Raw genomic sequence first — 27,108 nt, 5'->3', positions numbered from 1 at the left:
TTATGGTCCAAGGAACATTGTTTTTATTTTTATTTCTCATCTATCATAGATATTATCATGGTCCATGATTTCAAAATGTGAAATACAGCATAGTAGTAAATAATACATAATATACCATTCCTTTACCTCCCAATGGATATCTACCCAAACATGTAAAATCGACTGCGTACATTGTGGTTATTGGTTCTTGATTCGATACCTGTACACCAACTCTACTTGCAACTTTCCATTATTCCTCTGCCACCTCCTACCCCATGCAACCTCCGATTCCCCTGGCTCTTCTGAGTGCGCCCACTCATTGGGTGTACAATTTTTCTAGTTGCATAACTCCCGCCCTTTTCGCCCTACAATTTTCATATAGCAGTGGGGCTGAGAACTTCCACCCTTGTAGAATGGGTGACTTAGCCACCAGTGACCCTATAAAGAAAAACTGTTGCTGGTTTATCCTTAATAAGCAGTGCGATAGTGGGATCCCAAAGAGTTCCTCCTGCAAATATGGTTTTATTTGGGCATTAAACACGACACCGGTCCAATCCCCTTTAACATGATCACATCGTAAGCACTTAGCAAACGAGAATGCACGCATTTGGTGAAGACGATGTGGGGTGTAATATAGAGCCTATATTGAATACAATGCCATGCGCTTATGGCTTGCTCATCACAGCGCCTTGTAAGTCATCAGGTTATATTTGCCCCTGCTAGCAAAATCAATCCTAAGGTCCAAGTAACACTGCAGAGAGTGTGCTATTGTCCTCATACCCAAATACCAAAAGTTGCCCATCACTACATGCAGTCTGGCATCTATCTCACTCATGGGAAAGTCACCCTTCACTGATGACAATGTAGACTTTTCACAATACACTATCAACCGGGTGCATCCCCATAAACCCGAAGTATCTCAATGAGTTGGGGAATTGAGTTATGGGCCTCTGGATGTATAGGAGCATGTTGTCAGTGTAGAGGGAGATCCTGTCTTTATGTCTTCTTGGCCAGCAAAATCCCTGAATTGGTGCGTCAACGCTTATATCTTCTAATGGCTCTATTACCAAGGCAAACAATAGTGTTGAAAGGGGGCAACCCTGGTGTGTACCACGCCTAATGGGAAAAGGACTGGACAGTACCCCATTGACCCTAACCAGTGCCCACAAGTCTGTGCATTAGGTGGCTATCAGTTGAGGGAAGCGCGGCCCAAAGTAAATTTTTTCACAGGACTGCCATCAATAAGTGCCTGTGCACAGGGTTGACGGAGCAATCTATGTTGATCAGCAAGAGTGTACCATCTTCGGTCAGTTGGCGAACATGGGCTAGCGCGATGTGTACTCCTCTTACACAGTGCCTGGTTCCTCTGCCTGGCATGAAGTTGTTCTGATCTTTGTGCACACGGAGTCGTATAACATTGAGAAGGTGTATTGCAAGCATTTTCACCAGGATCTTTGCTTCAATATTAGTAAGGGAAATGGGGCGATAGGAAGCAACTTGTCTGGTGCTTGCCGATTTTGTGAATGAAAGTGATCATAGCCCCTAGGAGGTCGTGAGGAGGGGATTGTTGCAAGCAGGCATCTTTGTACAGGGCCTTAAAGTGAGCAAGCAACAAAGAGCATTTCTTGAAGAGATCTAAGGCGAAGCAGTTAGGTCCTGGGGTCTTGCCAGACGGCATAGAGATAATAGCCAAACTGATTTTCACCTCACTAATAGGGAGGTCCAAGTCACATGAGTCAGCATCATTCAATTCACGTACTATGAAATTGCGTGCAAGAGGATGATAACACTCAACTGTGATTGACGGGCAGCTAGTATATAGTGATTTAGAGTCGGTGCAAACTCTGTAGCAACTAGTAGTCACAAGGGATTGGGGCAGCAGAGCCCCCTCGCCCCTCCTCAATTGGTGTGAATTTTGAGTTCTATAGGGGAGTGCTTAGAAACCCCTCTAGGAAGTATACAGGAGCTGTCAAGTGTAGTAATCTCTTTAGTGGGGACAAAGAAATATTACCTGACGATGTGGCATGCAGGGGGTAGACGAATGCGTCTCTTAGTCGAGGTACTGCCTCGTGTCCACTAGACCCAATGCTTCTATCCAGTCCTCAAATATGCAGGTTCTAAGTGCTGCAGAGGGAAGGAGTTACAACTGCCTTGAAGTCTCCCTCTATGATTATCTGCCCTGGCAGGGACTCAACTAGCAGCTGTGAAAGGTCGTAGAGAGTGGATTCTAACATTGATGGTTGGGCATAAACACTCAGCAAAGACCACAGATATCCCTCCAACAAGCCTTTGATCATTACGTATCTGCCCAACTGGTCAGTGACCACTATGTGGACATAATGGGGAAAGGTCGGCTTTAAAAGTGTTGCTACCCCTCCTGGAACCCCTGTATTATCAATTTTGTTGTAGCCGTGTCCCGCAGGTGGGTTTCTTGTAGCATCAAGACTGTGAGCTGAAAACCTCTTGACCTAATAGCATCACCTCCCCCCTCTTGAGTTTATTGTTGCACCCTGTAGCCCCATGTGGATGTAAGATTTCAGGTGCCTACCATACCACATGGGGGTGCTGTTATTGTATAACACACACAATGACGCTAATTACCCATACACTTATCGTTAAATAAAGACACAATGGGGGCCAAAACAATAGCCCCAAACTGCCCAACATCCCCCCTCCCTATGCCTACATCACGAAGCATCTGCCACCCGCCCGAAATAAAAGAGCAGAAATTATTGCCAAATACATAAATTGTGGTGGGGATAGAATTAACAACAACCTGGGGATAGCAGACCAGGTAAACGTATGGTATAGTGGAGGTAAAGGACACTGATCGTTCCTCCTCTCCTGTACAAAGAAACTGGATCTGCTTAACATATGCTCAGCATATCCTCAGTGTGCAGCTGTGGTACACCCGCTGCCCCCACATCAGTGTAGGAGAGTACCTGCCAACATGCCGCTAGCGAGGCCAGGCCGCAGTCAGTCAGTTGATCACGGGAACACCGGTTGATCCCTGCACCAGGGCAGAATGTGCTTGAACCTCAACCATCTTTGTTATTAGTTGCGGTGTAGTGGAACGGGGTCAGACGGTTCTACACCTGGTGAGGCTAGCTGACAGTCGAGCTTCCTCCCAAATTCACATCGTCCTTGAGGGACCCTTGGGCTGCATTGCTCTCCGATCAGGGGGAACTGACTTTTTGGGCTGATTGTTGCTTGGTGTCGCCGCCGACTCCAGGTGCACCTCTCCTTGGTACGAACCTCTCACATCTCCAGGCCAGAGGTCCTCTGGATCTCCTCGACCCAAGACCGGTCCTGTTCCAGTTTTTCAAAGAAGTAGGATTTATTGTTGAAGATAACCTAACTTTGGAGTGAAACATCAGCATTAAGTGGAGACCCATGTTGTGCAATTTCTGTTTCATGGAATCAAAAGATCACTGCTGCTGGTTTACTAGAATGGTGAAGTCCGGGCAATATTGAGACCCTATGCTGTACTGAAGGATTACGTTTCTGTCCCTTTAGTTGAAGATATGGGCGACAGTGTGGGGCGGCGCTATTGGGAATGGCTAGGCTCAAGTGCCCGGTGCGCGCGCTCGTTCATAAAATAAAGGGAGAGCAATGAATCTTTGAATGTTTTGATCCAGTTCTACAGGAAAATGACTGTGTCACTGCCCTCCAACCCCTTGGGGAAGCTGTCAAAGCAGAGGTTGCAACGTGACATATCCTTGGCACCCTCCGCCCAGCTGCACAGTTCAAGCTTGGTGGCACTGTCTCTTTTCCGAAGATCACTACTTTCATCTTGTCTGTTTTCAGTTTGAGGTAGTTAGACTTGATCCATGTGGCAATGGCAGTCCTGCACGTGGCGAAGTTGGCTTTGGTGGTGGGAGTCATGTTCGACAGAGTATAACTTGTGAGCTCCCTACGTACTAGAGTATGCTAATGTTATGAGATATACTGAGGTTGACTAGCAGGGTCATGTAGATGCTGAATAATGTCTGACTCTGGGACGATTCTTGGGGGCCTCTGCAGATGAAGCTTTTGGGCTCCGAGATGTAGAGAGGTAGGTTGACTCTCTGGGTTCTTCTTTTGAGGACTAATAGGATCCCTTTAAGAGCAGATCCTTGGATGCCTGTGTCCTGTATCTTTTGTTGAGGATGGGGTGTCAAAGGCTGCTGGGAGGTAGAGTAGTATGAGGGCAGCTGTGTGTCCACAGACTAGCATCATCCTGTTGTCTGTGGCTGCGTTAGGGCTGTCTCAGTGTTGTGGTTAGACCGAAAGCCTGATCGCTTGATGTCTAGGAGTTGGTGTTTATTTAGTTGGTAGGCGACTTGGCGTGATTACTTTCTTTATCAACTTAGCCTAACAATGGTAGGAGGAAGATTGACCTATAGTTTGCTTAGTGGATAGTGTCAGCCGAGGGTCAAGACAGATTAGCATATAGCTGGATCCAAAGTGGCATGGTGAGCAACATAACAATGTATTGGCATGCAACCCAGTGATTACCAGTGGCTGAGATTCATTCAAGCATTCCGTCCAACATTGTTTTGCATACTTAGAGTGCAAAGCAGGCAAATCAAGGCGAAAGAGTACAGCGGGGAGAAAGTGACTGAGTGAAAAAATAGCAAAAAGTAAAAAAGTGGATACGAGAAAAAGAGAGAAAGGTGCCAAGGTGCCAAAGCCAAAGTCGGCAAAGCAGCAGCAGAGAGCGGTACGGTGGGAGGAGAGGTCATGATGTAGGTGGAGGCTTAGGGGCTTCACTTGACTGCAGTGAAGCATGGTTCGTAGGACTGGGCACTTGACCAGCAGGTACGGCGAGCAGGCAGGGCAGATACAGTTTATAGGCGCTGGTCAGGACTCCGAATTATATAGGGCCTTTCAACCCCTGTAGAGGTTTTTGACTATGCAACATTCTTTGGGTCGGCTACGAAAGCCTGGTGTTTCCCTAGATTTCTAAGTCTACATGGTTGATGCTTGCGGTGCTCCTCTTCAGGTCCATCTGATAGAGCAATAGGTTCAGTTGCTGGACAGTCATCTCAATCTATTCTCTATCCACATATCTCGCCTGCCAACTCTGAAATTGCTAGTCCACAATTCCATCCTTCTAATAGGGTGCCGTTTTATTCTACTGCCATAAGTGCTGTATGGGATAATTCTGGTACATCACTCCCTGTAAACATTTTGAAGCCCAGAGTGGCCTCTCTGGCCTTAAAGGCATTCGTTCGACAGGACCAAGGAGTTGACCTTCAATGTGGACAAAACCATAATCATCTTTTACATGACACATTCACCCCCTACAACTCTGTCAAATGGAAGTAGACCTGCTGGATGCGACTGTCTCGTAGAGCTTGTTGCTGCTTGTGTCCCACATCACTGGAGTGCACAGCCATGGAGAAGACAGCAATACCGGATGTCTTCTTTCCCCCTGAGAATGTTAACTCTGAGGATGTCCTTGTACCCATCTATGAGATGTGGGGAGTGATGTGGGTCATTGTAACCCAGTTGCAAACCGTTTGGCTCTGGGCTAGGCATCTGATGTGCTTTTATAAAAATGGCACTACAAAAGGTCTAAGTCAGACAAATATTGCTTGGCCATTCTACTTTCTCTAGCCTGGCCATGCAAAGCGTAATTCTTGGATATCTTGAACCTCTTGAGGGCGCACATCTAGAAAATTCCACATCTATTACAGTAATCTCTGAACTGGAGTGAACTTTTTTCCCCCGAGGCACTGGCCTTTACTTGATAGAACTTTCCTTTGATAAATAAATGCTGTGGCAGCTGCTGGGAAGTACTTCACAGGATGGCTGATCTTTTGTTACTTCGTTTTGCACCCTTACTACAGTAAAGAATATATCATTTTTCTGGTATTGTTAATTTAGCAATTGAAAATACAAATTTGTTTTGTGCAACATGGCTAGATTCATCAGCCCTGTTTAGTGCAGGGGAAAGAAAGCATTGCTCTTGGTGGAATTTTGGAATCTGATTGTGTTTCAAATGTTTGTGTTCTCCGCATGCTCCACAGTATCTACCAGTGGATCCCCACCGCAACGAGAAGAATGGTCACCCATGCCCCCGTCAGCAGCAGGTTGCACTATGGAAATGCACTCTACGTAGGAGCCTCGGCCGAACTCCTGAGACGGCTGCAACACATCCAGAACGCCTCCGCACGTCTGATCCTCAACATCCCACGCCGCAGCCACATCACACCCCCCCTGATAGACCTGCACTGGCTCCCCATCAACAAGAGGATAACCTTCAAGCTCCTCACCCACGCACACAAAGCACTCCACAACACCGGACCAACATACCTCAACAGATGACTCAGCTTCTACACCCCCATCCGCCAGCTCCGTCCCGCTGCCCTCGCGCAGTCCCCCGCATCCAAAGAGCAACCTCCGGTGGCAGATCGTTCTCTCACTTCGCCGCCAAGACCTGGAACACCTCCCCACTCTACTACGGCAGACCCAAGACCTGCTGATCTTCAGAAGACTCCTCAGGACCTGGCTCTTCGAGTAGTAGCAGCAACCCCACCCTCAGTGCCTTGAGACCCTCACGGGAAAGTAGTGCGCTTTACAAATGCTGTGATTGATTGATTGATTGATTGATTGATTGGAATCACAGTGCATGAGTAATGATTTTCAACTTGATGAGCACCACCTAGCCTCTCGAAAAGAACTTTTCTCGACAAATGTAAGCCTGCTTGTAGCCAGGAATTCTGCCTTCTTTAATAATTCTAAATATTTTATAGCAGTAACAGTTCTTATCAGAAAAAGAACATTTGTATAAGTGTTTCTTTTTCTTCTCAAATGTTAACATGAAGTGTACTCTTACTTAAGAAATCTAGACTCCACCTTATTCTTGATGCAAACTGTATATCACATCAAGTTTCAGATTTGACCGTGAGCAAACTATTCATAGTACACTAGTAGGTGAAGCAAAGTGTATTTGTTTGGATTTTCTAGATGGCTATTTTTCATCCATATGAAATGACTATGTGAAAAATGTATTTGAAATAGGGACCTGATGTATTTTAATCTGACTAAATCAATTTTAAGTTGAAAAATTAAATATTACAACAGTAGTCGGTAGAAGACACGTAGAATTAGACCCACTTGAGTTAGTCATCAGTCCCTCTGTAGCGCATGATTGACCTCTCATCAAATGCGGAAAATCCATTCATAACTCCAATCCTAAAATTTTGTCTCTGACTGTAATGAGTCCATGTGTTAACCAAGGATAAGCAGAGAGCATAGTTTACAATCCAAGCAGCCAATTGTGTGGTCTTGTATATTGGGACCGCATAGGAATCCCACGGCTACATCTATTGAATAGAAAGGATATCTAAAATACAATAGGGCATAACTTGCAGCCTTTGAATAGTTTGTGTACGTCTGTGATTCTAAGGCCGCCTTTGCTAGATGCATCATATTGTGCATCTGTGGTTTCAGTGCATATATTTCACAAAAGCTACGACCTCCCTGGTGACATTTTCCAGACATGTGCATGTCAGAGGGATGTTACATGGGTTTGTGAGTTACTTCACATCCATTCCTCAGGTATTAAGCTGTAGAACTAATATTCAGTTTGTTAAGGTGGTTATGATAAATCTGATTGCCTAAGCCTTGATTCTGCCTTCTCCTCCTCCCACTCTTCCCTCTCTCCTGTGGAATCTGCCCACTGGTTCAGAATGGGTGAAGAGAGCCAGGTAGTCTAATTCTTTTTCCCGCAGAGTTTTTTTGTATATAGCGTGAAGTAGACCTGAAGGTATGAGAGCACTTTACATGCACACCAGTTGAGTTACAGACAGAGAAATTCATTTTTGTTAGGCACAGGAGGTTAAGTGATTTGCCCAGAATCACAGGATTTTAAGTGTCTCTGCTGAGACTCGAACGTGGTTCCCCAGCTTTGAGATCAACCGCTCTAACCGTTAGGCCACATCCTCTACGATGGATAGAGGTATCTTTATGGTGACATTTATTGCTCATAGTTTATAGTTTGTGTTCAATTATCAACACATTACCCCTATCAACAAAGAAAACAAACACTCATTGGCTCTCTTTTTAAACGGGAGAACTGGTGAAGGTATGCACCATTGTGAGAAAAGATGTTACCTATAGGAAAAATGACTGCTTGCATCATACTGACAACATTGTTTTTGTTGAAAAACTATAGAAGCTGTTTCTAGCCCTATCACCAGGTTGCACAGTCCTCATTTGTTGATAAGTTGAGCATATAATGTAACTTTGTCCTTTCTTATTCCTGAGTATCACTTTATTCTTTCAATCCAAACATCGCCAAATAGGATATGAGAGCATCTAAGAGCCTAATCTGATATCCACTTGACAGTCGATGGAAACACAGACTTTGCGGAATACTTTGACTGGGTTTTGAAAACTGAGCAGTTTGAGTGTGCATACAATGTGTCACCTCCGGAGGTAGGGAAGTACACCTTACAGATAAGAGTTTATAGTGTCTCTCAACTATGGTTCTCAAAAATGCTTCTGCTCATTCCTACAACACAGATCTCAACGACTCCTAATCAATCATGACTTATCCGATCAGAAACGGGTCACTAACAGCGTTCCCCAAGGTTCTTCACTTTCGCCCACCCTCTTTACATGAAACCCCCTACTGAAATCCTCAAACACTCCAACATCTCCTACCATATGTACGCTGATGATACATAATTGTACATGAAGATTACCTCCCCTAAGGACATCAGCACTCTCAATAATATCTTGAACAAAACTCAACACTGGTTAACACTTAAACAGCTCAAGTTTAACGCCCTCAAAACCAGATTCCTAATAATCTCGCCACCCAACCCCCCCTCTAATATCAAAGACTGGCTCCCACTTCTCACCGCCTTGAACTGTACTCCACATATCATTGATTCAGCAAAATCCCTAGGAATAACACTAGACAACAACCTCTCCATGATGAATCACATCAGCTCCACAACCACAGGGGCCAATTTCCATCTCCACGTCTTACGAAAACTAAAGCCTTTCCTGCCCAATGCAGATCTCAAGATGGCGGTTTAGGCTCTCATGATCTCCAAACTTTTCTATGGGATTGCTACCCTTATTGGCCACTGAAAATAAAACTAGCACTGCTGAGGGCCACCCTCCATGCGGCTGTACGGCTCATAACTGGCGTAAATAAAAATGTTCCCATCACCCCAGCCCTCCACTCTCTGAACTGGCTAACTTATGACTCTAGGATCCACCTAAAAATAGCATGCATGACATACAGAGCCATCCACCACAACACTCCTTGCTGCTGGGTTCAGAAACAGGTTGTATCTGGAAGGAATAGAGCTTCTCGTAGTACATGCTCCCAACTGCTATACCCCCAAAAATTTCACGAAAACAAAACCTAAAAGGGATCTTTCTCTGGAATTGCCCCAAGAATTTGGAAAACTCTTTCCCCAGAGATCAGGACCATCCCTTCATTCGTTCTTTTCAAAACAAAGTAAAAATGAGACTACTGAATAATCTCCTTCCTATCTGATGCATCTATCCATGCCAATTTGATTTCTTTGCTGGTGATTTCTCTGTCTCTTTGTATTATCTTTTCATGTTGTATATTCTAGATTTTGCTCTTTTTATATGTGATGCTATTTATTAGGTTGTACAGCTATCAGACCCCAAAAGTATGGTCATGTTGCACTTTATAAAACTTTATGAATAAAAATATATAAAAATGGCAGGTGGTTATAGCCCTTCTTTTAGCTCACTCACTATGATTCCTTTAGGTGTTTTTATGAGCGGAAGCTGCTGCTTGGCGCTTTTGCTGAGTGGAAGGAGCAATGGTGGGTTGTCCGGAAGGAGTGGAAGCTGAGCATCCGAGCTGACTGCCACTACAGGTCAGGTTTTCATATTTTTATTGATTTACAAAAAAAGCAGTGTTCAGAATGTATTTGAAGCATTTCATGCGTGGCACACATTTCCCTCCATCAGCCTGCACAGACATCTTTTCCAGAAGACTGAGTACTCCCTGGCATGCATGCCCTCACATACAAGCAATAATGCAACCCACGCTGTGGTATGTGAAAATCCCATTCTTTCATAAATGAGTAAACACTTCCACTACATCTCACCAGCTTCACTGAGGGTAAGGATGTGGATACTGATAAGTTTCTGCACTGAAAAGCAACGTACATAAAGGAGCAGGAATCTATATGCTACTGGTTAAATACACAACCTAATATACATGAGCCTGAATTGGTCTCTAAATTATTATACAGAGCTGTTGCTTCCCCCTAGGCCTACATAAATTATTATTGCCTATGTTACATGCCTGAGTTGAAATACCTAGTTTCTACACTAATAATCAATGAAGCCAGTATGGGTGTGTAATCTTCCATCCTTCCCACCCCTCTCTGTTAGTAAGGTATACAGCCTCTTATCAATTTTGTTTGTTTTCCCTTCTTGACATATATATCTAGACAATTAATTAATATTTTCAAACACTGTCTCAACTTGCATGGCTCATATTTATTAGGCGCAAAAATCACTATTATTTCTAGAAGTTTCTTTGAATCTAAGTTGTCTCACAAAGTTGTTCTTCACAAGCCGGACATTCGTCCTTTAGCATATGGTGGGGAAATCATTCCCCTAAAGGGTTACTTAAATGGGCTCATTGAATACAAAGGGCGCTATGTTTCAGGGAAGGTTTATGTTTCCTTAAAAGGCAACAGCATCATAAGTTGGTTCCACCAGGGTGATTTGGGAGTAATGTTGGATCCTAGTAGCGTTTGTCCCATCAAATTTAAAGAGATTGTTCAAACCATTGACATATCCACTGACAGTTTGTTAGAGTGTAAAGTCAAAGAGAAATTTTCTCATGTTTTCAAGAATAGTTTAGGATGTCTCAAACATTTTAAGCTGAGAATACCACTTTGTTCTAACTCTCAACCATTTTGTGGTAAGGCAAGAAATGTTCCTTTAGCAGTGAGGGAAGAAATGAAAAGAGAACTGTGTAAACTGAAAGATGGAGGCATCATTGAGGAGGTAACAGCAACTGATTATCTTTCTCCAGTTGTAGCTGCCCGCAAGTCTGATGGGTCTCTTCGTCTATGCGTGGACTTGAGGCAGTTAAACAAGTGTGTGGTTGTGGACAGATATCCCCTACCCAATATCTCTGAGTTGCTAACTTTGTTGGATGGGGCTAAGGTGTTTAGCACCATCGACTTAACTTCAGCCTATCATCAGATTGAATTGGATGAAGCCTCCAGGAATTTCACTTCTTTCATTACCCCGTTTGGTTCCTTTAGGTTTGTGCGCATGCCTTTTTGGCTTGTATCAGCAGCTGCTGTTTTTCAACGCATAATGGAAAAAACATTGAAGGGTTGTAAGGGCTTCTGTGTTTACCAAGATGATATTCTGGTATTTGCCAAAAGCCATAAGGAACATGAAAGGTACCTTTATGATGTGTTGGGTAAGTTGGGTAATGCCAATCTCACTATGAAATCTGAGAAATGCAAATTTGGTACCTCGTCAATTCACTATTTAGGGCACACCATCTCACAATATGGTACCCTAGTCTCATTGATACTATAACTCAGATGCCACCTCCAACTTGCAAAGAAGAACTAGCTAAGTTTTTTGGTGTGGTTGAATACTACAACAAATTTGTTGAGGCGTTTGCAGAGTTGTCTGCTAATATGAGAAGTTAATTAAAGAAGGGTTGTGAGTTTAAGTGGAATACTGATTGTGATACAGAGTTTAATTCCATCAAAGAAAAATATAAATCACTGCCTGTTTTGACGAGTTTCGACCCTTGCAGAACTTCTGTTGTTACCACTGATGCAACTCTAAAAGGGTTAGGGGCTGTACTCCAACAAGAAGCTAAGGATGTTATGTCTGAGTCTACTATTATGTTTGCTTCACGTGGTCTAAGAGATCCTGAGTCCAGGTACTCTGTCATTGAGCGTGAGGCTCTGGCCGTTTTTTTGGGCCATTAGAAAGTTTAAAACATTTCTATGGGGTACTACATTCCTAGTGAAGACTGATCACAAGCCTTTATGTGACACATTCTCAAAGAAGGGTATTGATCTTATTTCAAGCAGGATCACCAAATGGGTCATTGCTTTGCAAGAGTATGATTTTGAAATTAGGTATATCCCAGGTGTTGACAACAATGTTGCAGACACACTCTCTAGGTTGCTAAATGATTGTCATGATGAGGTTCCCCTAGATGAGTGAGATGATCCTGAGGTTCATGTTTGTCTTGTTGATGAAGAGATTATTAGCCAGGAGCAATGAAGGTCTTGTTGTCTTCAGATTCTGTTTTTATCAGAGGTTGTTTCTCTTATTCACAAGGGTTGTGAGGGTTCAACCTATGGTGATCAGAGAGCTTCCTAAGAAACCATGGAGTGATATTGCTTTCAATATTGTGGGTCCTGTTCACCATGATGGTCAGCAAACTTTTATTTTTGTTCTTTTGTACTCTAGTTGGCCTGAGATCCATTTCACCCCTAATATTGAGACCCCTCAGGTTATAAAGTTCTTGGAGTCTCTCATAGCTAGAGAGGGATATCCGGACTCTATACTCTCAGATAATGGAGTACAATTAGTCTCAAAGCTAATGGAGTGTTTCTTGAAGAATAGAGGTATTTCTCATTAAAAATGCTCGCTCTATGATCCAGAAACTAATGGAATGATTGAAAGATTTAATAGAGTGTTAAAGGAAACTATCTCATTAGCTAAGTCTTCTGGTCTTAATTGGAAGCAAGAAGTTCTTAGAAGAGTTGAGACTTATAGTCTTACTCCTCACTCATCTACTGGAAAGTCTCCTTTCTATCTTTTCAAAGGTAGGGTTCCCAGTACTCTTGTTGAGCCTTCTTGGGTGAGAGATGTGGGTGAGTCTGTTTCTAAGACTCCTTTACAGGAGCCGGATTGGCGCTTGAAAGAAAGGCATGAGTGTCAAAAAAGAAAAGCATCTTTTGATTGCAGGAAATAAACAAAGAATACTGTAGTGAGAGTTGGGGATTTTGTAGTTATCAAACTTCCTAGTTCAAAAGTTAAATGTTCGGATCCTATAAAGGTTATCAAAGTTTTTAAAAATGCTGTAAGAACCCAAGATCATAGGATGTGGAACCTCAATAGGGTTTCTGTGTTTTCGGGTCCAATGAATTTAGATGTACCTATTGTTTCAAAGAAGAGTCACCATGTTGATTTAGATACCTTACGCACATCTTCTAGAATTACAAGAAAACCCATGTATTTGAATGATTATGTATCTTGAACTTTTGTTTTGTTATTTTGGGGGGAAGATATGTGATATTCTCCTGTAACTCCTGTACCATAGCAATATGGCATCACCATGATTCTGTTCCAACTCTGTTCTTAAGGTTCAAGAATGTTTACATTCAGTTGATGCTGGGCAATTACTTGGGCTGGCAGTGGTTTGGATGGCTTCATCTTTACCTGGAAACAAACTTGGATTATACTTCATCACCAATCCTGCGTTCATCTTAATCCTTTCAAGGATCTTACACCATTGTTTTGAGAAGTTTGTATGTCCTATTTGTTCAAAATCAAATTGATGGAAATCTGAGAGCTAGAGCAAATCCTTTACAAAAGGAAATGGGTCCATTGCAAATGTCCAGGAATGTATTATATAAGTATTTCTTTTCATTAATTTCTTAAACCAATTATCAAAAGAGTTTCAAATTAGAGTTTTGAGAACCCAGTCGCCAGCAACCTGTAAAAATAGTGGTTTTAGTAATTTTTGATATGTGCTAAACAAGTAACAAAATATAGATAAAGATAATCCGTGAAAAACACACTTTGAACATGATTCCAACATAAGAAAAAAAGATCTCATAATTGACAATAGTATTGTATAGGGCAGCTCCTCTATTCTGTATCCCACACATCATTATTGACTTTTCACAAGATTTACAGCTCAAAACAAGCATTATTCTAACATTTCAGCTTTCCCCGGTAATAACATATTAAAATAATCAGTGAATTGTGGGTGAAAGACTACCATCTTGAAAGATGATCCTATTATATTGAAAATACTTTTTTCTAAAAAACATGCTTCAGTATTAGAGGGCTTAGCAGAATATCTTTCAAGATGGTGTTATTTCCCTCCATAAATAGATACCAACCATGGTATTTAAAGGAGGAAATACTATTATATATTGCTTGGATGGATGTGTCCATCCTTAATCTACTGATAAGCTATCGAGGGGCAGATATCTTGCTACACTCTTCCTTTCTGACACAACCAGCACAATAGATGTTTGTGTAGAGAAGACCCGGAGACCATGTTTGCGTCAGTGCATTTCTAAAAGTGAAACACCCTGGGCCATTGTACAGAAAATTAGAAGTAGAGCACGTTCTTCCAACATTAGCATGATCAGCCAGAGGCCACAGACCTGAGTGAAATTTGGTGAAACTGAACAGGATCCAGGTAGCTATTAGGAGGAAAACTGATGCCTGAGAACATCGGTTTGAACTTTCTTGTTGCTTAGTACATGCAATGCTGATAGAGGCACTATATTTAGTCCTGCACATTAGCTTATCATCTGCTGTAGGATTCTCTGTGACTCTTTGTTCCACTGTGCAATTTATGGAAAGTTTTTCCACATTAATGTATCTCTGAACAGTCAGAAAGGATAGAGATAAGATGAGGTTGAACATAAAGAAACCATGCCAAATTGCTTGCACCTCTGTCTACTTGGAGTGAGATACTGCCAGAGAAGATCACAGATCCTGGATATTTCTCATTTAGGGCCCGATGTAGGTAATCCCAGATTACCGATTCTTAAATACCGAATCATACCGATTCGGTATTTAAGAACTGGCAATCTGGATTTAGGTAATTTTACCGAATTCATTACAGAATCGGTAAGATTTGGTAATTACCGAATCGGTATTTACCGATTCGGTAATTGCCATTCATTCCTATGGGCCTGGAGGCCCATAGGAATGAATGTCAATTACCGAATCGGTAAATACCGATTCGGTAATTGGGGGAAACATTGAAGGGTGGCAGGGTGTCACTTTGACACCCTGTTGCACCCCTCAATTGTGCATGGGTGCACATGTTGCAGACATACATGCCCTTAGGGCATATATGTCTGCAACACGGCACCGTTTTAAAAGCAAAAAAAATGCTTTTGAAAGGGTTTTCATTATTTACCACCAACTTCTAGTTGGTGGTAAATAACGACTTCTTAAACTCCTGTAGCACTGATTTAAGTGCTACCTACATGTCAAAATACAGAATCGGTAATTTTACCGATTCGGTATTTTACAGAATCAGTAAAATTACCGATTCTGTATTTTAACATGCCCCTACATCTCCATCTTCAAATACCGGTCGGTAACGGCCGAAATTGGCCGTTACCGACCGGTATTTGGCTACCTACATCGGGCCCCTAGAGTGGCTCGTCCGTACACTGCTTGGGGAAATAACTGTGTTGATGATATGACCGTGAGTTTTGGATTCTCAATGGACAGCTTCAGTCAAATCTGTTCTGATCACTTGTTAAAAAGCGTAATATCCTGTGACCCTGGCGTCAATCTCGCCAACTCTGAACACCTTCATTTCCAGATCCACATCGACCCTAAGACCACACTCAGAGGCACCCTCCTTTACAGACCCCCAGGACCCTGCGCACAATTTAGTGAGGACATCACGGACTTCATCACTCCACACGCGCTCCCCTCCAAAGATTACATCCTTCTGGGAGACCTCAATTTTCACCTTGAAAAGAACAACGACCACAACTCCACCACCCTTCTGGACAACCTCGCCAACCTCGGACTTAAACAACTGGTCACTTCCCCCACCCACATCGCAGGTCACACACTCGACCCAATCTTCACCTCCAGCAATCATGTCTCCTTCAGCCACACTACGGCTCTCCTCTGGACTGACCACAGCTGCGTTCACTTTACCTACAACAAGCCCAAACCCAACAACCACCCCCAACCAACTCTGCAAAGAAACTGGAACAAAATCACCATCGACCAGATCTCCTCATCGCTTCTTCTAAACCCCCCAGCCCACTCCTCAAACCCCGACCAAGCCGCCACCAACCTCACCCTATGGTTATCCAACAGCGCCGACATCCTCGCACCACTGAAAAAACGACAAATCAAACTTGGCAGCAAGAAGGCCTCCTGGTTCAACGATGATCTTAAGAAATCCAAGAAACTCTGCCGCTCCCTTGAGAAGGCCTGGAAAAAAGACCCAACCACCAGCACCAAGGACGCCTTCAAAAACGCCACCCGCATACACCACCAACTGATCCGAAAGGCCAAGAAAACCGCCTTCAAGGACCGACTAGATAGCAACGCCCACAACAGCAAGGAACTTTTCAACATCGTCAAGGAATTTACCAATCCCTCGGCCAACTCTAACGACATCACCCCCTCTCAAGCCCTCTGCGACTCCCTAGCCTCATTCTTCCACAACAAAATTGCAGACATCCACAACAGCTTCGACAACCAACCCGGAGACCAACCCACCCAACCACATGCTGGACCTTCACCCCCCTCGAACATCCTTAATGACTGGAACCCAATCTCCACTGAAGACACCATCCGCCTGATGAACTCCATCCATTCAGGATCCCCCACAGACCCATGCCCTCACCACATCTTCAACAAAGCAGACTCCATCATAGCACCGCACCTCCGAGACGTCATCAACTGCTCCCTCAACTCCGCCACCTTCCCGGAAAGCTGGAAACACGCTGAACTCAGCGCCCTTCTGAAAAAACCCACAGCGGACCCCACCGAACTCAAAAACTACCGTCCCATCTCGCTCCTTCCATTCCCGGCCAAAGTCATCGAGAAAGCTGTCAACAACCAGCTCGCCGCCTTCCTCGAAGCCAACAAATCCCTCGACTCCTCACAGTCCGGCTTCCGAGCAAAACACAGCACGGAGACCGCCCTCATCGCAGCAACAGACGACATTCGAACTCTACTGGACAATGGAGACACAGTCGCCCTCATCCTCCTCGACCTCTCCGCAGCTTTCGACACAGTCTGCCATAGCACCCTTCTACAGCGCCTCAGAAACATCGGAATCCAAGGAAAAGCACTAGAATGGATCACCTCGTTCCTCACCGGAAGAACCCAGAGAGTCCGCCTCCCACCATTCAAGTCAGAGGCCACTGAAGTCATCTGCGGCGTACCACAAGGATCTTCACTCAGCCCCACCCTTTTCAACGTATACATGAGCCCCCTCGCGGCCATCGCACGCCAACACAACCTCAACATCATCTCCTACGCGGATGACACTCAACTGATCCTATCACTCACCAATGACCCTAGCACCGCCAAAACTAACCTACACGAAGGAATGAAAGAAGTAGCCGAATGGATGAAACACAGCCGTCTGAAACTGAACTCAGATAAAACAGAAGTCTTCATCTTAGGTACCTCCCCCTCTGCATGGGACGACTCGTGGTGGCCAGAAGCCCTTGGAAAAGCACCCATCCCGACAGACCACGCACGGAACCTGGGCTTCATCCTGGATTCCTCACTTTCGATGAACAGACAAGTCAACGCCGTCTCTTCATCATGCTTCAACATTCTTCGCATGCTCAAAAAAACATTTCGTTGGATCCCCACCGAAACTAGGAAAACGGTCACCCACGCTCTGGTCACGAGCCGACTGGACTATGGAAACACCCTCTACGCCGGTACTACCGCTAAACTCCAGAAAAAACTCCAACGAATCCAAAACGCCTCTGCCAGGCTCATATTAGACATCCCACGTAAAGAACATATCTCTGGTCACCTGAAAAACCTCCACTGGCTTCCCGTCAATAAGAGGATCACTTTCCGGCATCTAACCCACGCACACAAAGCACTCTACGAAATCGGACCAGAATGCCTCAACACACGACTGTCCTTCTACACCCCCTCCCGCCAGCTACGATCATCCAACCAAGCCCTTGCCACTGTACCTCGCATCAACAAAACCACCATGGGAGGCAGATCCTTCTCCTACCTGGCAGCTAAAACCTGGAACTCACTTCCCACTCACCTTCGCCTTACCCAGAACCACCTAGCATTCAGAAAGCAACTTAAAACGTGGATATTTGACAAGTAATTCCCCACCCCTCCTCAAGCGCCTTGAGACCCTCTGGGTATGTAGCGCGCTATATAAATTCTTTGACTTGACTTGACTATATGTATCCCACCAGATTGTGATGCAATTATCAAACTGTTAAAGGGCAAGTTGCCATAAACACTTAAACCTACAGCTGCAGGCTGACTAATGTTTCTTGATGTTGGAAGGCTGTAAAATAAGAGTGCTATTTTTTTCTACTAATTCGGTTGGGAGGTTCTTATACTTTCATCTGAGCAGAATATTGAGTCGCTGGTTTGTTTAATATTTTTTAGCTTTAACAGAATGATCTTTCAACAACTGGCAATAAAAGGGAGATGCCAAGAAAAATCATTTCCCTCCTTTTTATGGCACTAAATAACGGGGCAAAGAGAGCAAGCCAACCTTTATAATGGAAGTCAGTGGGAATTATTCCCCCAATGAAAATTTGTAAGATATTTTACAGCATCAAAGGAATTTTGTCAAAAACTGCATTTACCCGCATTTACTTCTTTCTTTCGTGATTTCCATCTTCTAATTTTCCTTCCATTTTCTGTATCCTGCCCTTCTTTCCATCCATCTTTCTTTTCTAATTTCTATTTTCTCTTTACTTCTTTCCATTCTCCTTTCATTCTTCTTTCTGTCTGTTCCTCTTTCTCTCATTCTTTCTGTTTATATTTGTTTTTCTTTCCATCTTTCCTTCCTCCCATCCTTTCATTCTTATGTGTTCCTTTTATTCTTATCATTCTCTTGTCCTACTTCTTCCCCTTCCTTCTATCCTTTTTCTTTTTGTTTTCCTTTCATTCGTTAATTATGTCTTGTCTCTCCTTCCGGCTCTCATTTAGTCTATTATTATTTTATTCTGTTTTTCTCATTTCATTCCCTCTTTCCATGTTTATTTCTTTGTTCCTTTTATCTTTTCGTCTTGCTTAGCTTTTTCGATCATAAATTCGTTCTTTTGTGCTTTCGTTTGTTCTTCCTTTTCTTTTTCTTCCTTTCACTCTTTCCTTAATTCAATTCTTCTTTTGTGCCATTTTTACATCCTGCTTTCCTTGTTCTTTCCACCTTTCTCTCCTTATTTGCATTCTATTCTCCTTCCCTTCGGTGCATCATACTTTTTCTTTACCATTTTAATAATTTCTCTCTCTCTCTGTAACAGTTTTTTTGCTACTTTGGAACCCTTTGCGCCCCAGACCACAGCTGTGTTTTATTCATTTCTGTTTCTCTCTTTTGATGACCTGCGAGCCACAGATCCAAGTTAGTAAGGGCCCTATAATACCTGCCCATGTGGCCCACCCACAGAAGCTGATGAAGCAAGGGCTTCGCTACAGCTGTGCTGCAAAAAATGCAGAGGGTTCTTCTCAGCTTGATGATCTTTGTGCACCAGCCAATAGACCCGATAAAAGTCAACCTGAATAAGAGTGTCTTGCAAAATTTCTACAAGGGAAACCTCATAGGCTGGACATTAGATTGAATAAAAGAACTTGGGGTTAATAATCATGACCATTTATCACAAAGTGCTGGAACTTCCAACGCAGGGGATGAATTTTCAAGTGAAGGTAAGCATTTTGTAAATCCAGTTTGTGTAAGAAAGCCACTATCTTTACTTTATGCAAAGCCTACATCCTGAAATGTATCTTTCTAATGAATATGCCTAGCTTTAGGTAGGAGACCAGGCAGATCTCCAGATGCAGGTTTGTGCTACAAAGAAAATGAAGAAGAAACCAGAACCTCCTTCAAGAACCTGACCATCCCTTCTGATATCTCCCTTGAAGTTTAGGTCTTCTATCATCTTCATTGCACCTTATGTCTTTGTGAGGTTGGGGAATTGGTGTGAAAAATGATTAAATGCTTGCTGGGATGTAATGAACTCCATCAGTAGTTGCGCCTCGCTCTTTCCAATCTTATCTCACCATTACAAAGAGTTCACAGGTTTAAAAAAATAGGAAGTACGACCTCCCACATAATCTGTCTCTGATCATCTTGGAAATACAAGATAGTCATGCCTCTAGAATTTGTCTGCCTGCAGTGTTGAGCAGAGAATGATCAGTCGTGACTCATTCGCTTCCCACGAAAGGACCCTCCCTGTGGATGTTGGATTCAACAACAGAATGTTAGAACATAGTACATTGCTCTTCCTTGTGGAACAGAGCATAAAGGGACTGTTAGTTTGCATATATTCTTATTAGGCAGGACATTTTTGGTTGGCACAAAGGGAAGCTGGATGTTACATTAAGATAGAATCCTCTTTGAATATCAAACCAAACTCATTCTCAAGATCGTTCAGGGCATATAGCTGTGTAAGATATCTGAGAAACACTGTCTCCAGACCCTGCTACATTGTAATGAACAGTTATTATATTTCTTGCTGTAATAAAAGTGCAAATACAAAGTTTTGTATATATCCAGAGAGTATGTTGCATGCCTCGAAGTGAAGACTGTACAGGCTACATTATATTGCAAGTGATCCAGCATTTCACCTAAATCTACCCACTGTAAGCTTCACATTATTACTCCCCGGTTTTCAGGTGCTTGATCGGTCCAGTAAAAAAACAACTTAAATCCCCAGTTCTCAAATTCTGAGGAGTAGAGGCTGGCTAGACCTTGTGCTTAGCTGAGTTCAATGTCTTGTACTCATGAAACTAGTTCATATTTTGGAATGGGAAAACACCCAACCAATGTTCCACATTCACTCTAATGTGGAACAGACCATGCTTCTTGTATACATTATGCAATGTATGCTTCAACTGGGCTTAATGTGTTTAGCAAGGTGCGACTAGTGATGATTCTGTTGAGGCTGAGAAATCAGTATATATAGAACCCTCACATGAGCCCATCACACACAGGATGCATTCACAACCATAAATGTATCAGTTTTTAGGCTCATTTGAGCCGAACTAAAAAACAGAAGGTGGGTTACGGCCCTGCTTCCCTTGTGATGCCCTACTAAGGAGTGACTAACCACCTCCGTCTTGTGTCAAGATCGCAGTGTTTTAGCATCTCTACTTCCATTCATTACCCCCGTTGTCTAGCTTGCGCACCATGCCTCCACTCAGCCATAGGAAAACATACCTGCACCTAGGAGAAAATTGACATATTACAGTCTAAAGCTGATGCTTTCCAAGAACGTCACCGTCCTTACAAGTGATCCTCCAAAAGAAACCCCGCAACACAGGTGAGCGTTCTCTCATTCTGTTTTAGCCTGTAATAAGTCAATGAAACGGATATTCACAGCAGACGGCGAGAAATCAGTCCGGGGTAGTGCCCAGTACTTCGCTTGAGAAACACAGCAAAAGAGTCCTTTTTGCTTAATTGTAACTGTGAAAACTGGAACCTGTCACCTCTTCATAGACCAATAAATACAGGATTGGAGGTGGGAACATTCTTGTGTCCAGCTAGATGAGTAGCTACTAAGTTTATCAGTCTCAGTGGTGAGACTGGTGTAAAGAAAGAGGTAGACCGTGGTAGTGTACGCAAGCAAACTGCAAGACTGACACAGAAAGCAGTTCCAGAGTGACAAAAAAAAAGCGCAACCTCATCCCTTGTCCCTCAGCTGACAAAGTGTGTTGTTTTCTCTTTCATTAGGTATGTCTTGTACAACCTCACTTTCAAGGCATGGACAACATATATCCGTCACGAGCGCCAGAAAAGAACCAAATACCAGGCAGCAGCACTTCATGGTGAGCAGAAGGGGGACTACTTGATTGTTGGTGGGAGCAGAGCAAGAGATCTAGAAAGGTCAAAAAAGCTAATAAAGCTGGCTGAGTATGAGGGGGCATGACTGTGGCATTTGCATGAGCAGAAGCAAAAGTGAGCAATCCTTTTTCTATTTTTTATTTTTTAGTTACATAGCTCTTCACGTCACTTCATGAGTGAATGAATGTATGACACATAGGGGAACCTCCTAAATGCGTGCAGAAAACATATCCAAGCTATAAGACTCCATGCTGGCATAGTTTGAGTGCCCTTTGGTCATGCTGGTTCTTCATCATGGGATTCTCTCTGATACCTGGTAGACTGTATTTGAACAGGTGCATGATCCTCAAACACCTTCATACATATGCCTATTTTAAGATTTGAAAATCAAGAAAGCAAGAAAACATACTTGAAGGAGGCAACATTTTATATCCGTTTTTTTTAATAAAACCTAATCCCGTTAGATAAATCAGTCACAGTATGACTCATGAAAGAATAAAGCAAGGAATGGTGCCCACATATTTAGAACATACATCAATTAAAAACTAGTTTTTTGTTGTTGTTTTTTTTGCTCACAGTCCAAGGATCTTTCCTTGTGGCCTTGAAGACTGTTTCTCAATCATTTTTATTGTACGTCAGTGGGAAATTTGCCTTTTCTTTCTAATTGAAATAACATTTGTAAATTGCATAAAGTGCCCTGGACAAGGGGGAAGGGGAAGAGGTGCAGTGAGTGTAGGAAGGGTAAGTGACATAAAAACAGAGCCAAAGGCTACAATCAATCAAAGATTCTTAGACTAATTGAAAATGTCAGTGATCATAAGTTCAAAATTTGTTATTACAACATAACATGCTTCATAAGTGTACTGAATATCGTTACTTCTGAAATGAAGCTGAGAAACACGAAAGACAGTCGACGTTTCGACCCCTATTGTAAAGGCAGGCAGAAATTGATCCCTTGCAGTGGGGTCTTCATCAGGACGGGAATAGGGGAGGGGCACTACAGGGGATGCTTGTTGTCAAGGGTGGAGAGGGATTGGGTACTCCCACAAGGCTTGATGCGGCCTAGAGTTGAAGGCCCAGCTCTGGTCTACAAAACCACTGAAGAATAATGTAAAGAACGTCGTTATTGAGCAACACCCTTGGTTGCAAATAGATCGGGTCCATACATCAAAGACCGTCTGGATAGATACGGGGCGCAGGAATATATCATTTAAATCAATCTGTTTTGGGAAAACCGTTGTCTGGTAAGTGCAGTTGGTCTCAGTGGAAATATATCGTGAAGGAGGGATCAGCAATGGAACGTCTCAGTACCTCAGAACCACATAACAACTCTATACTTGCGACAACGGACTCCACAATTTGAAACAGATTTTTATTATAATTTTTTTAAACCCTTGAAATTCAATGGAAAAAAGCAAAGGTTAAAGCTTAGTTATAGTTAGGAAAATGTATTTTCCCTATACAAACTAAGTTTAAACTACACAAACGTTAAAAATTCTAAAGTTATAGTTATAACTTTTATTTACAATTTATCCACCACCTTCAAAATATTATAAGACGTGGACCTCCACATATCGCACTGCACCAAATGTTTTATAGTAGATCTGAGGTGCACACTTATTCAGTGGGAGCCTATATTTGTGTGCTCTGATGATCTATTTACTTTATAGTCTAAAAACATTAAAACCACCTCCTATTAAAATAGGGGATGTATCTTCCAGGGAGTCGGGACCTAAATTTACTTAAAGGTACTTGGTCCACCTTATTTGGGTTGTAATAATCCACAATTGGACATATTCTCTTGTAGGCCCTCATTTCCAGTTACCCACTTCCCTGCATCATCTACTTCATAGTTGAGTATCACTACTCCGGAATTTATTCTAACCGGTTTAGGCATCCACTTGGTGCAACACAGATGGTCTATTTACAAACAATTTGCTCAATACATTTTTTTTATTTTTATTTTATTTAGAAGGCACCTACATTCATCTCTATGTAAATTATTTTTCTAGAGTAATCTCACATGTGCACTACTCCCAAAGATCCATTATTTGTTGTTTCCTTTTCATACTTAACCCATTCGCATTCCAAGATGAAACTAAAAGACTCAGGGCCAGATGTAGGTCGCCAATTACCGGTCGGTAACGGCCGAATTCGGCCGTTACCGACCGGTAATTGGATTTTGAGATGTAGGGCCCTTCAGTTTACAGAATCGGTAAATTTACCGAATCTGTAAATTTTCCGATTCTGTAAAATACCGAATCGGTAATTTTACTGAATTCGGTAAATCAAGATGTAGGTGGCACTCCACAGAGTGCCACAGGCCATTAAGAGTCGGTATTTTACCACCCAATCCTATTGGGTGGTAAAATACCGAATTCAGGTGAGCATGCACATCTGTGCATGCACACCTGTGCCATGTGACACACAGACATGCCCTTAGGGCATGTATGTGTGCCACATGGCACACAAGCCTGCACTTGGGGTGCTAGAGGGTGTCAAAGTGACACCCCCTGCACCCTTGCTGGATTCGGTATTTACCGATTCGGTAAATACTGATTCGGTATTTCCCATTGATTCCTACGGGCTCCAAAGCCCATAGGAATCAATGGGGAATACCGATTCGGTATTTACCGACTCGGTAAATACCGAATCTTACAGATTCGGTAATTCAAAATAAAAAATTACCTACATCTCCCCCCTTCTAATTTACCGATTCATAAATACCGATTCGGTATGAGTCAGTAAATTAGATTTACCTACATCTGGCCTTCAATGTTTTTATTCTGTCTAAACAGTAATGATAGTACCAAAGAGAACTAATTTTGTCACTATAAAAAAACCTACTAAACTTGCCATGCGATTAGAGGACTTCCTCTGTTTTTTTTTCTTTTTCACTCTTATGCCCCCAACCTGGCACCTAACCCACTTTTCTCTTCATTTGGGAACCCACCCCACTGTCTTTTGCTGACAGGATCCTGTTGCCTTTTGAGCGATTGACTCCAAGTCTACTATCTTTTGTTCTGATCTATTCCCTGACCAGTTTTCCCTTCTATATAGGATGAAATTTCATCTGCTTGATTAGATCATCTACTTCACTCGGTTCAATCAGATTACGCATTTTATTATTTTACATCACTCAGAGAATTGCCTGAAACCTAAAACTGAATATTTGCCTCACACTTTTTTTTTTTTATAAATCTTTTTATTATTATAAAGCAAAAATAAAAATTAAACAGACATATCCGGTGCCATAAATACATCCGATGTTAACAGGGTGAGTTAGTACAAAAGATAGGATAGACTTGAAACGGCAAAATTCTTTGAGAGGGCCGCAATATTAAGCACAGAAGTAAATGTAAATGTATGTGTCTTGTAAAGCGCACTGCTGCCCTGAGGCGTCGTGGCGCTGTAGACCGCTGGGGAACCCGTCCTGGCTATCCCTGTGAGATGGTCCCTACTGGGTATCTCCAAGGTGAAACCAGGCATCCCCGGCGAATGTGGGGGGCCGTTGTAGAGATGAGGCAAGCTAATGCCCAGAGTTGCCGAGTGTGATCCCTGGTTAGAGTAGGCACCGAGGCGAGAATTATCGAGTATGCTGACCCTGGTCCACGACCCTGCCGCGTCGGGAATTGAACCCTGGTCCCGGGCCGTTCTCTGCTTCCGGGTCTGCCGCCTCTAACCAGTGATTCAGAAAAGGGGGTGGTGATGGACAGAGTATCTGAATTAAGCAGAACACTCCTACCCAGTCAACAGATCTGGGCTTGATCCATCACCGTTTTTTAGCTCACTGCACCATCCCAGCTCAGAACCTGGCTACATGCAAATTAGTCTGTCCCTGGCCCAGTGCATCATGGGAACAGGGCAGACCAAACTACCAAGCCAATTGTTTTACTGGAAAGGAAACAAGCTTCCGGGGACCGGTTTCTGGCATTACAGCTGTCTTCAGCCCGGCTTGCTTGAATCCTGATGGTGCAGTGAGCAAGGAACTCACATCTGAGCATACCCTTCCACGCTTATGGTGGACAAAACCAGTGAGCCACACCACTCCACAGAAGTAGAATTGACAGTAGTATAGTCGCTAAACAGTTTAGAAGCGGATCCTCAAAACCCACTCACCCACAAGTCAAACAGCAGGAGAAGCATGGCAACCTGACACTAGAAGTTAAGGATCAGAGTCCGGATATTACGACAATAGTACATGTATAGGAAAGACTAGGAAAAAAAATAAATAATAATATGGACGATAACAAAAAGAAAACAATAAACCCATCCCCCCACCCTGCGCCCCCTGCAAACGGTTACCGCCTAACCCCCAGTAGCAGCGTGCCTGTCTCCCCATCTAACTAGGTTCTAAAAGAAGAAATCTACCAGAGTAGAGAAGAGAAGTGGAGGAGGGCATATTTGTATGGGCCCCCGGTCGCCACCTCCCCCCGCCAGAATCATGAATCCCCAAATTGAAGCCAAGAAATCTACCGGATAACAAACATGTGTCTCTACAAGGGGAACATCAATCACCGCCCAGCCATTCCAAGTCATAAGTTTAATAGATCTCGTGTCCATCGTTCTTAAATAAAACCCAGTCTTTCAAATTCAACCTTGCCCCTTACGATCAGACGCAGGAATCCCCTCTGGACAAACCACCTCTGCCACCGGACAGTTCAAGGACAAAGAAAATTTAAAAGAGTTCAATGCGAGACAAAGTAGAAGAACGAGAGCGCTGTGAGCACCAACAAGTCCAGAGACTCCCCTCCCCGTTATGAAGTCCCAACGTTGATCCTTCCGCCATCTTAGCGGCTCCGATGTATAGGGGAGTGACGCAGTTCCATTCCGATAACAGTTCTCATCAAAAGTCTCTAAAAGAGGAACAACAATTAGTTCTTCCATAGGCGGCAGCGGTCAAAACTTAGTGGTCCCATTGGTGGCATCGAGTTTGTTCTCCTCTTCCATGACACTGGGCAAAGGCACCAACACATCCCACAGTACGGGGTTTACTTTCTCCAACAGAGTGGCCATCGTGGGTGTCTCGGCCGTCACCGTTTCTTGTAGTGGAGCAGGGTCCGGTCCAGTTTGTGCCAACTCAGACAAGCGCATCGTCATCTTCTGAATACGCTCTTCGACGTATACGTGAATAGACTCAATGGCTGCCAACACAGTTCGTAGCGATGGGTCACTCTCGGACCGCTCCTCTGCTCTGCGATCGGACACAGTCATGATCGCTTCCCCTTTCGAACTCGATCTCTCGGGAAGGGAACAGGCGAGTCGGGAATAGTCGACTACGGAGGGAGAACTTTCAATGTTTCCGATGAAATCCCAAATCTACAACCGCAGGCGGAGACCCCGACCCAGCGAACACC

At 43.3% G+C, this 27,108-nt stretch overlaps 1 protein-coding gene across 1 annotated transcript in view; it reads left to right on the top strand.

Annotated features, from left to right (window-relative positions):
• SFI1 (SFI1 centrin binding protein) overlaps positions 1-27,108 on the top strand; it is a 597,461-nt gene that overhangs the window by 55,852 nt on the left and 514,501 nt on the right. Inside the window, exons 4-5 of the mRNA XM_086942824.1 lie at positions 9,729-9,839; positions 21,641-21,735. Of these exons, the coding sequence (XP_086798950.1) occupies positions 9,729-9,839; positions 21,641-21,735 (206 nt within the window). The remainder of the gene's footprint in view (positions 1-9,728; positions 9,840-21,640; positions 21,736-27,108) is intronic.

Source organism: Lissotriton vulgaris, chromosome 11 (assembly GCF_964263255.1).
Source record: "Lissotriton vulgaris chromosome 11, aLisVul1.2, whole genome shotgun sequence".
NCBI classification, from domain to species: Eukaryota; Metazoa; Chordata; class Amphibia; order Caudata; family Salamandridae; genus Lissotriton; species Lissotriton vulgaris.
This window is presented reverse-complemented; position numbering and strand designations above follow the sequence as displayed.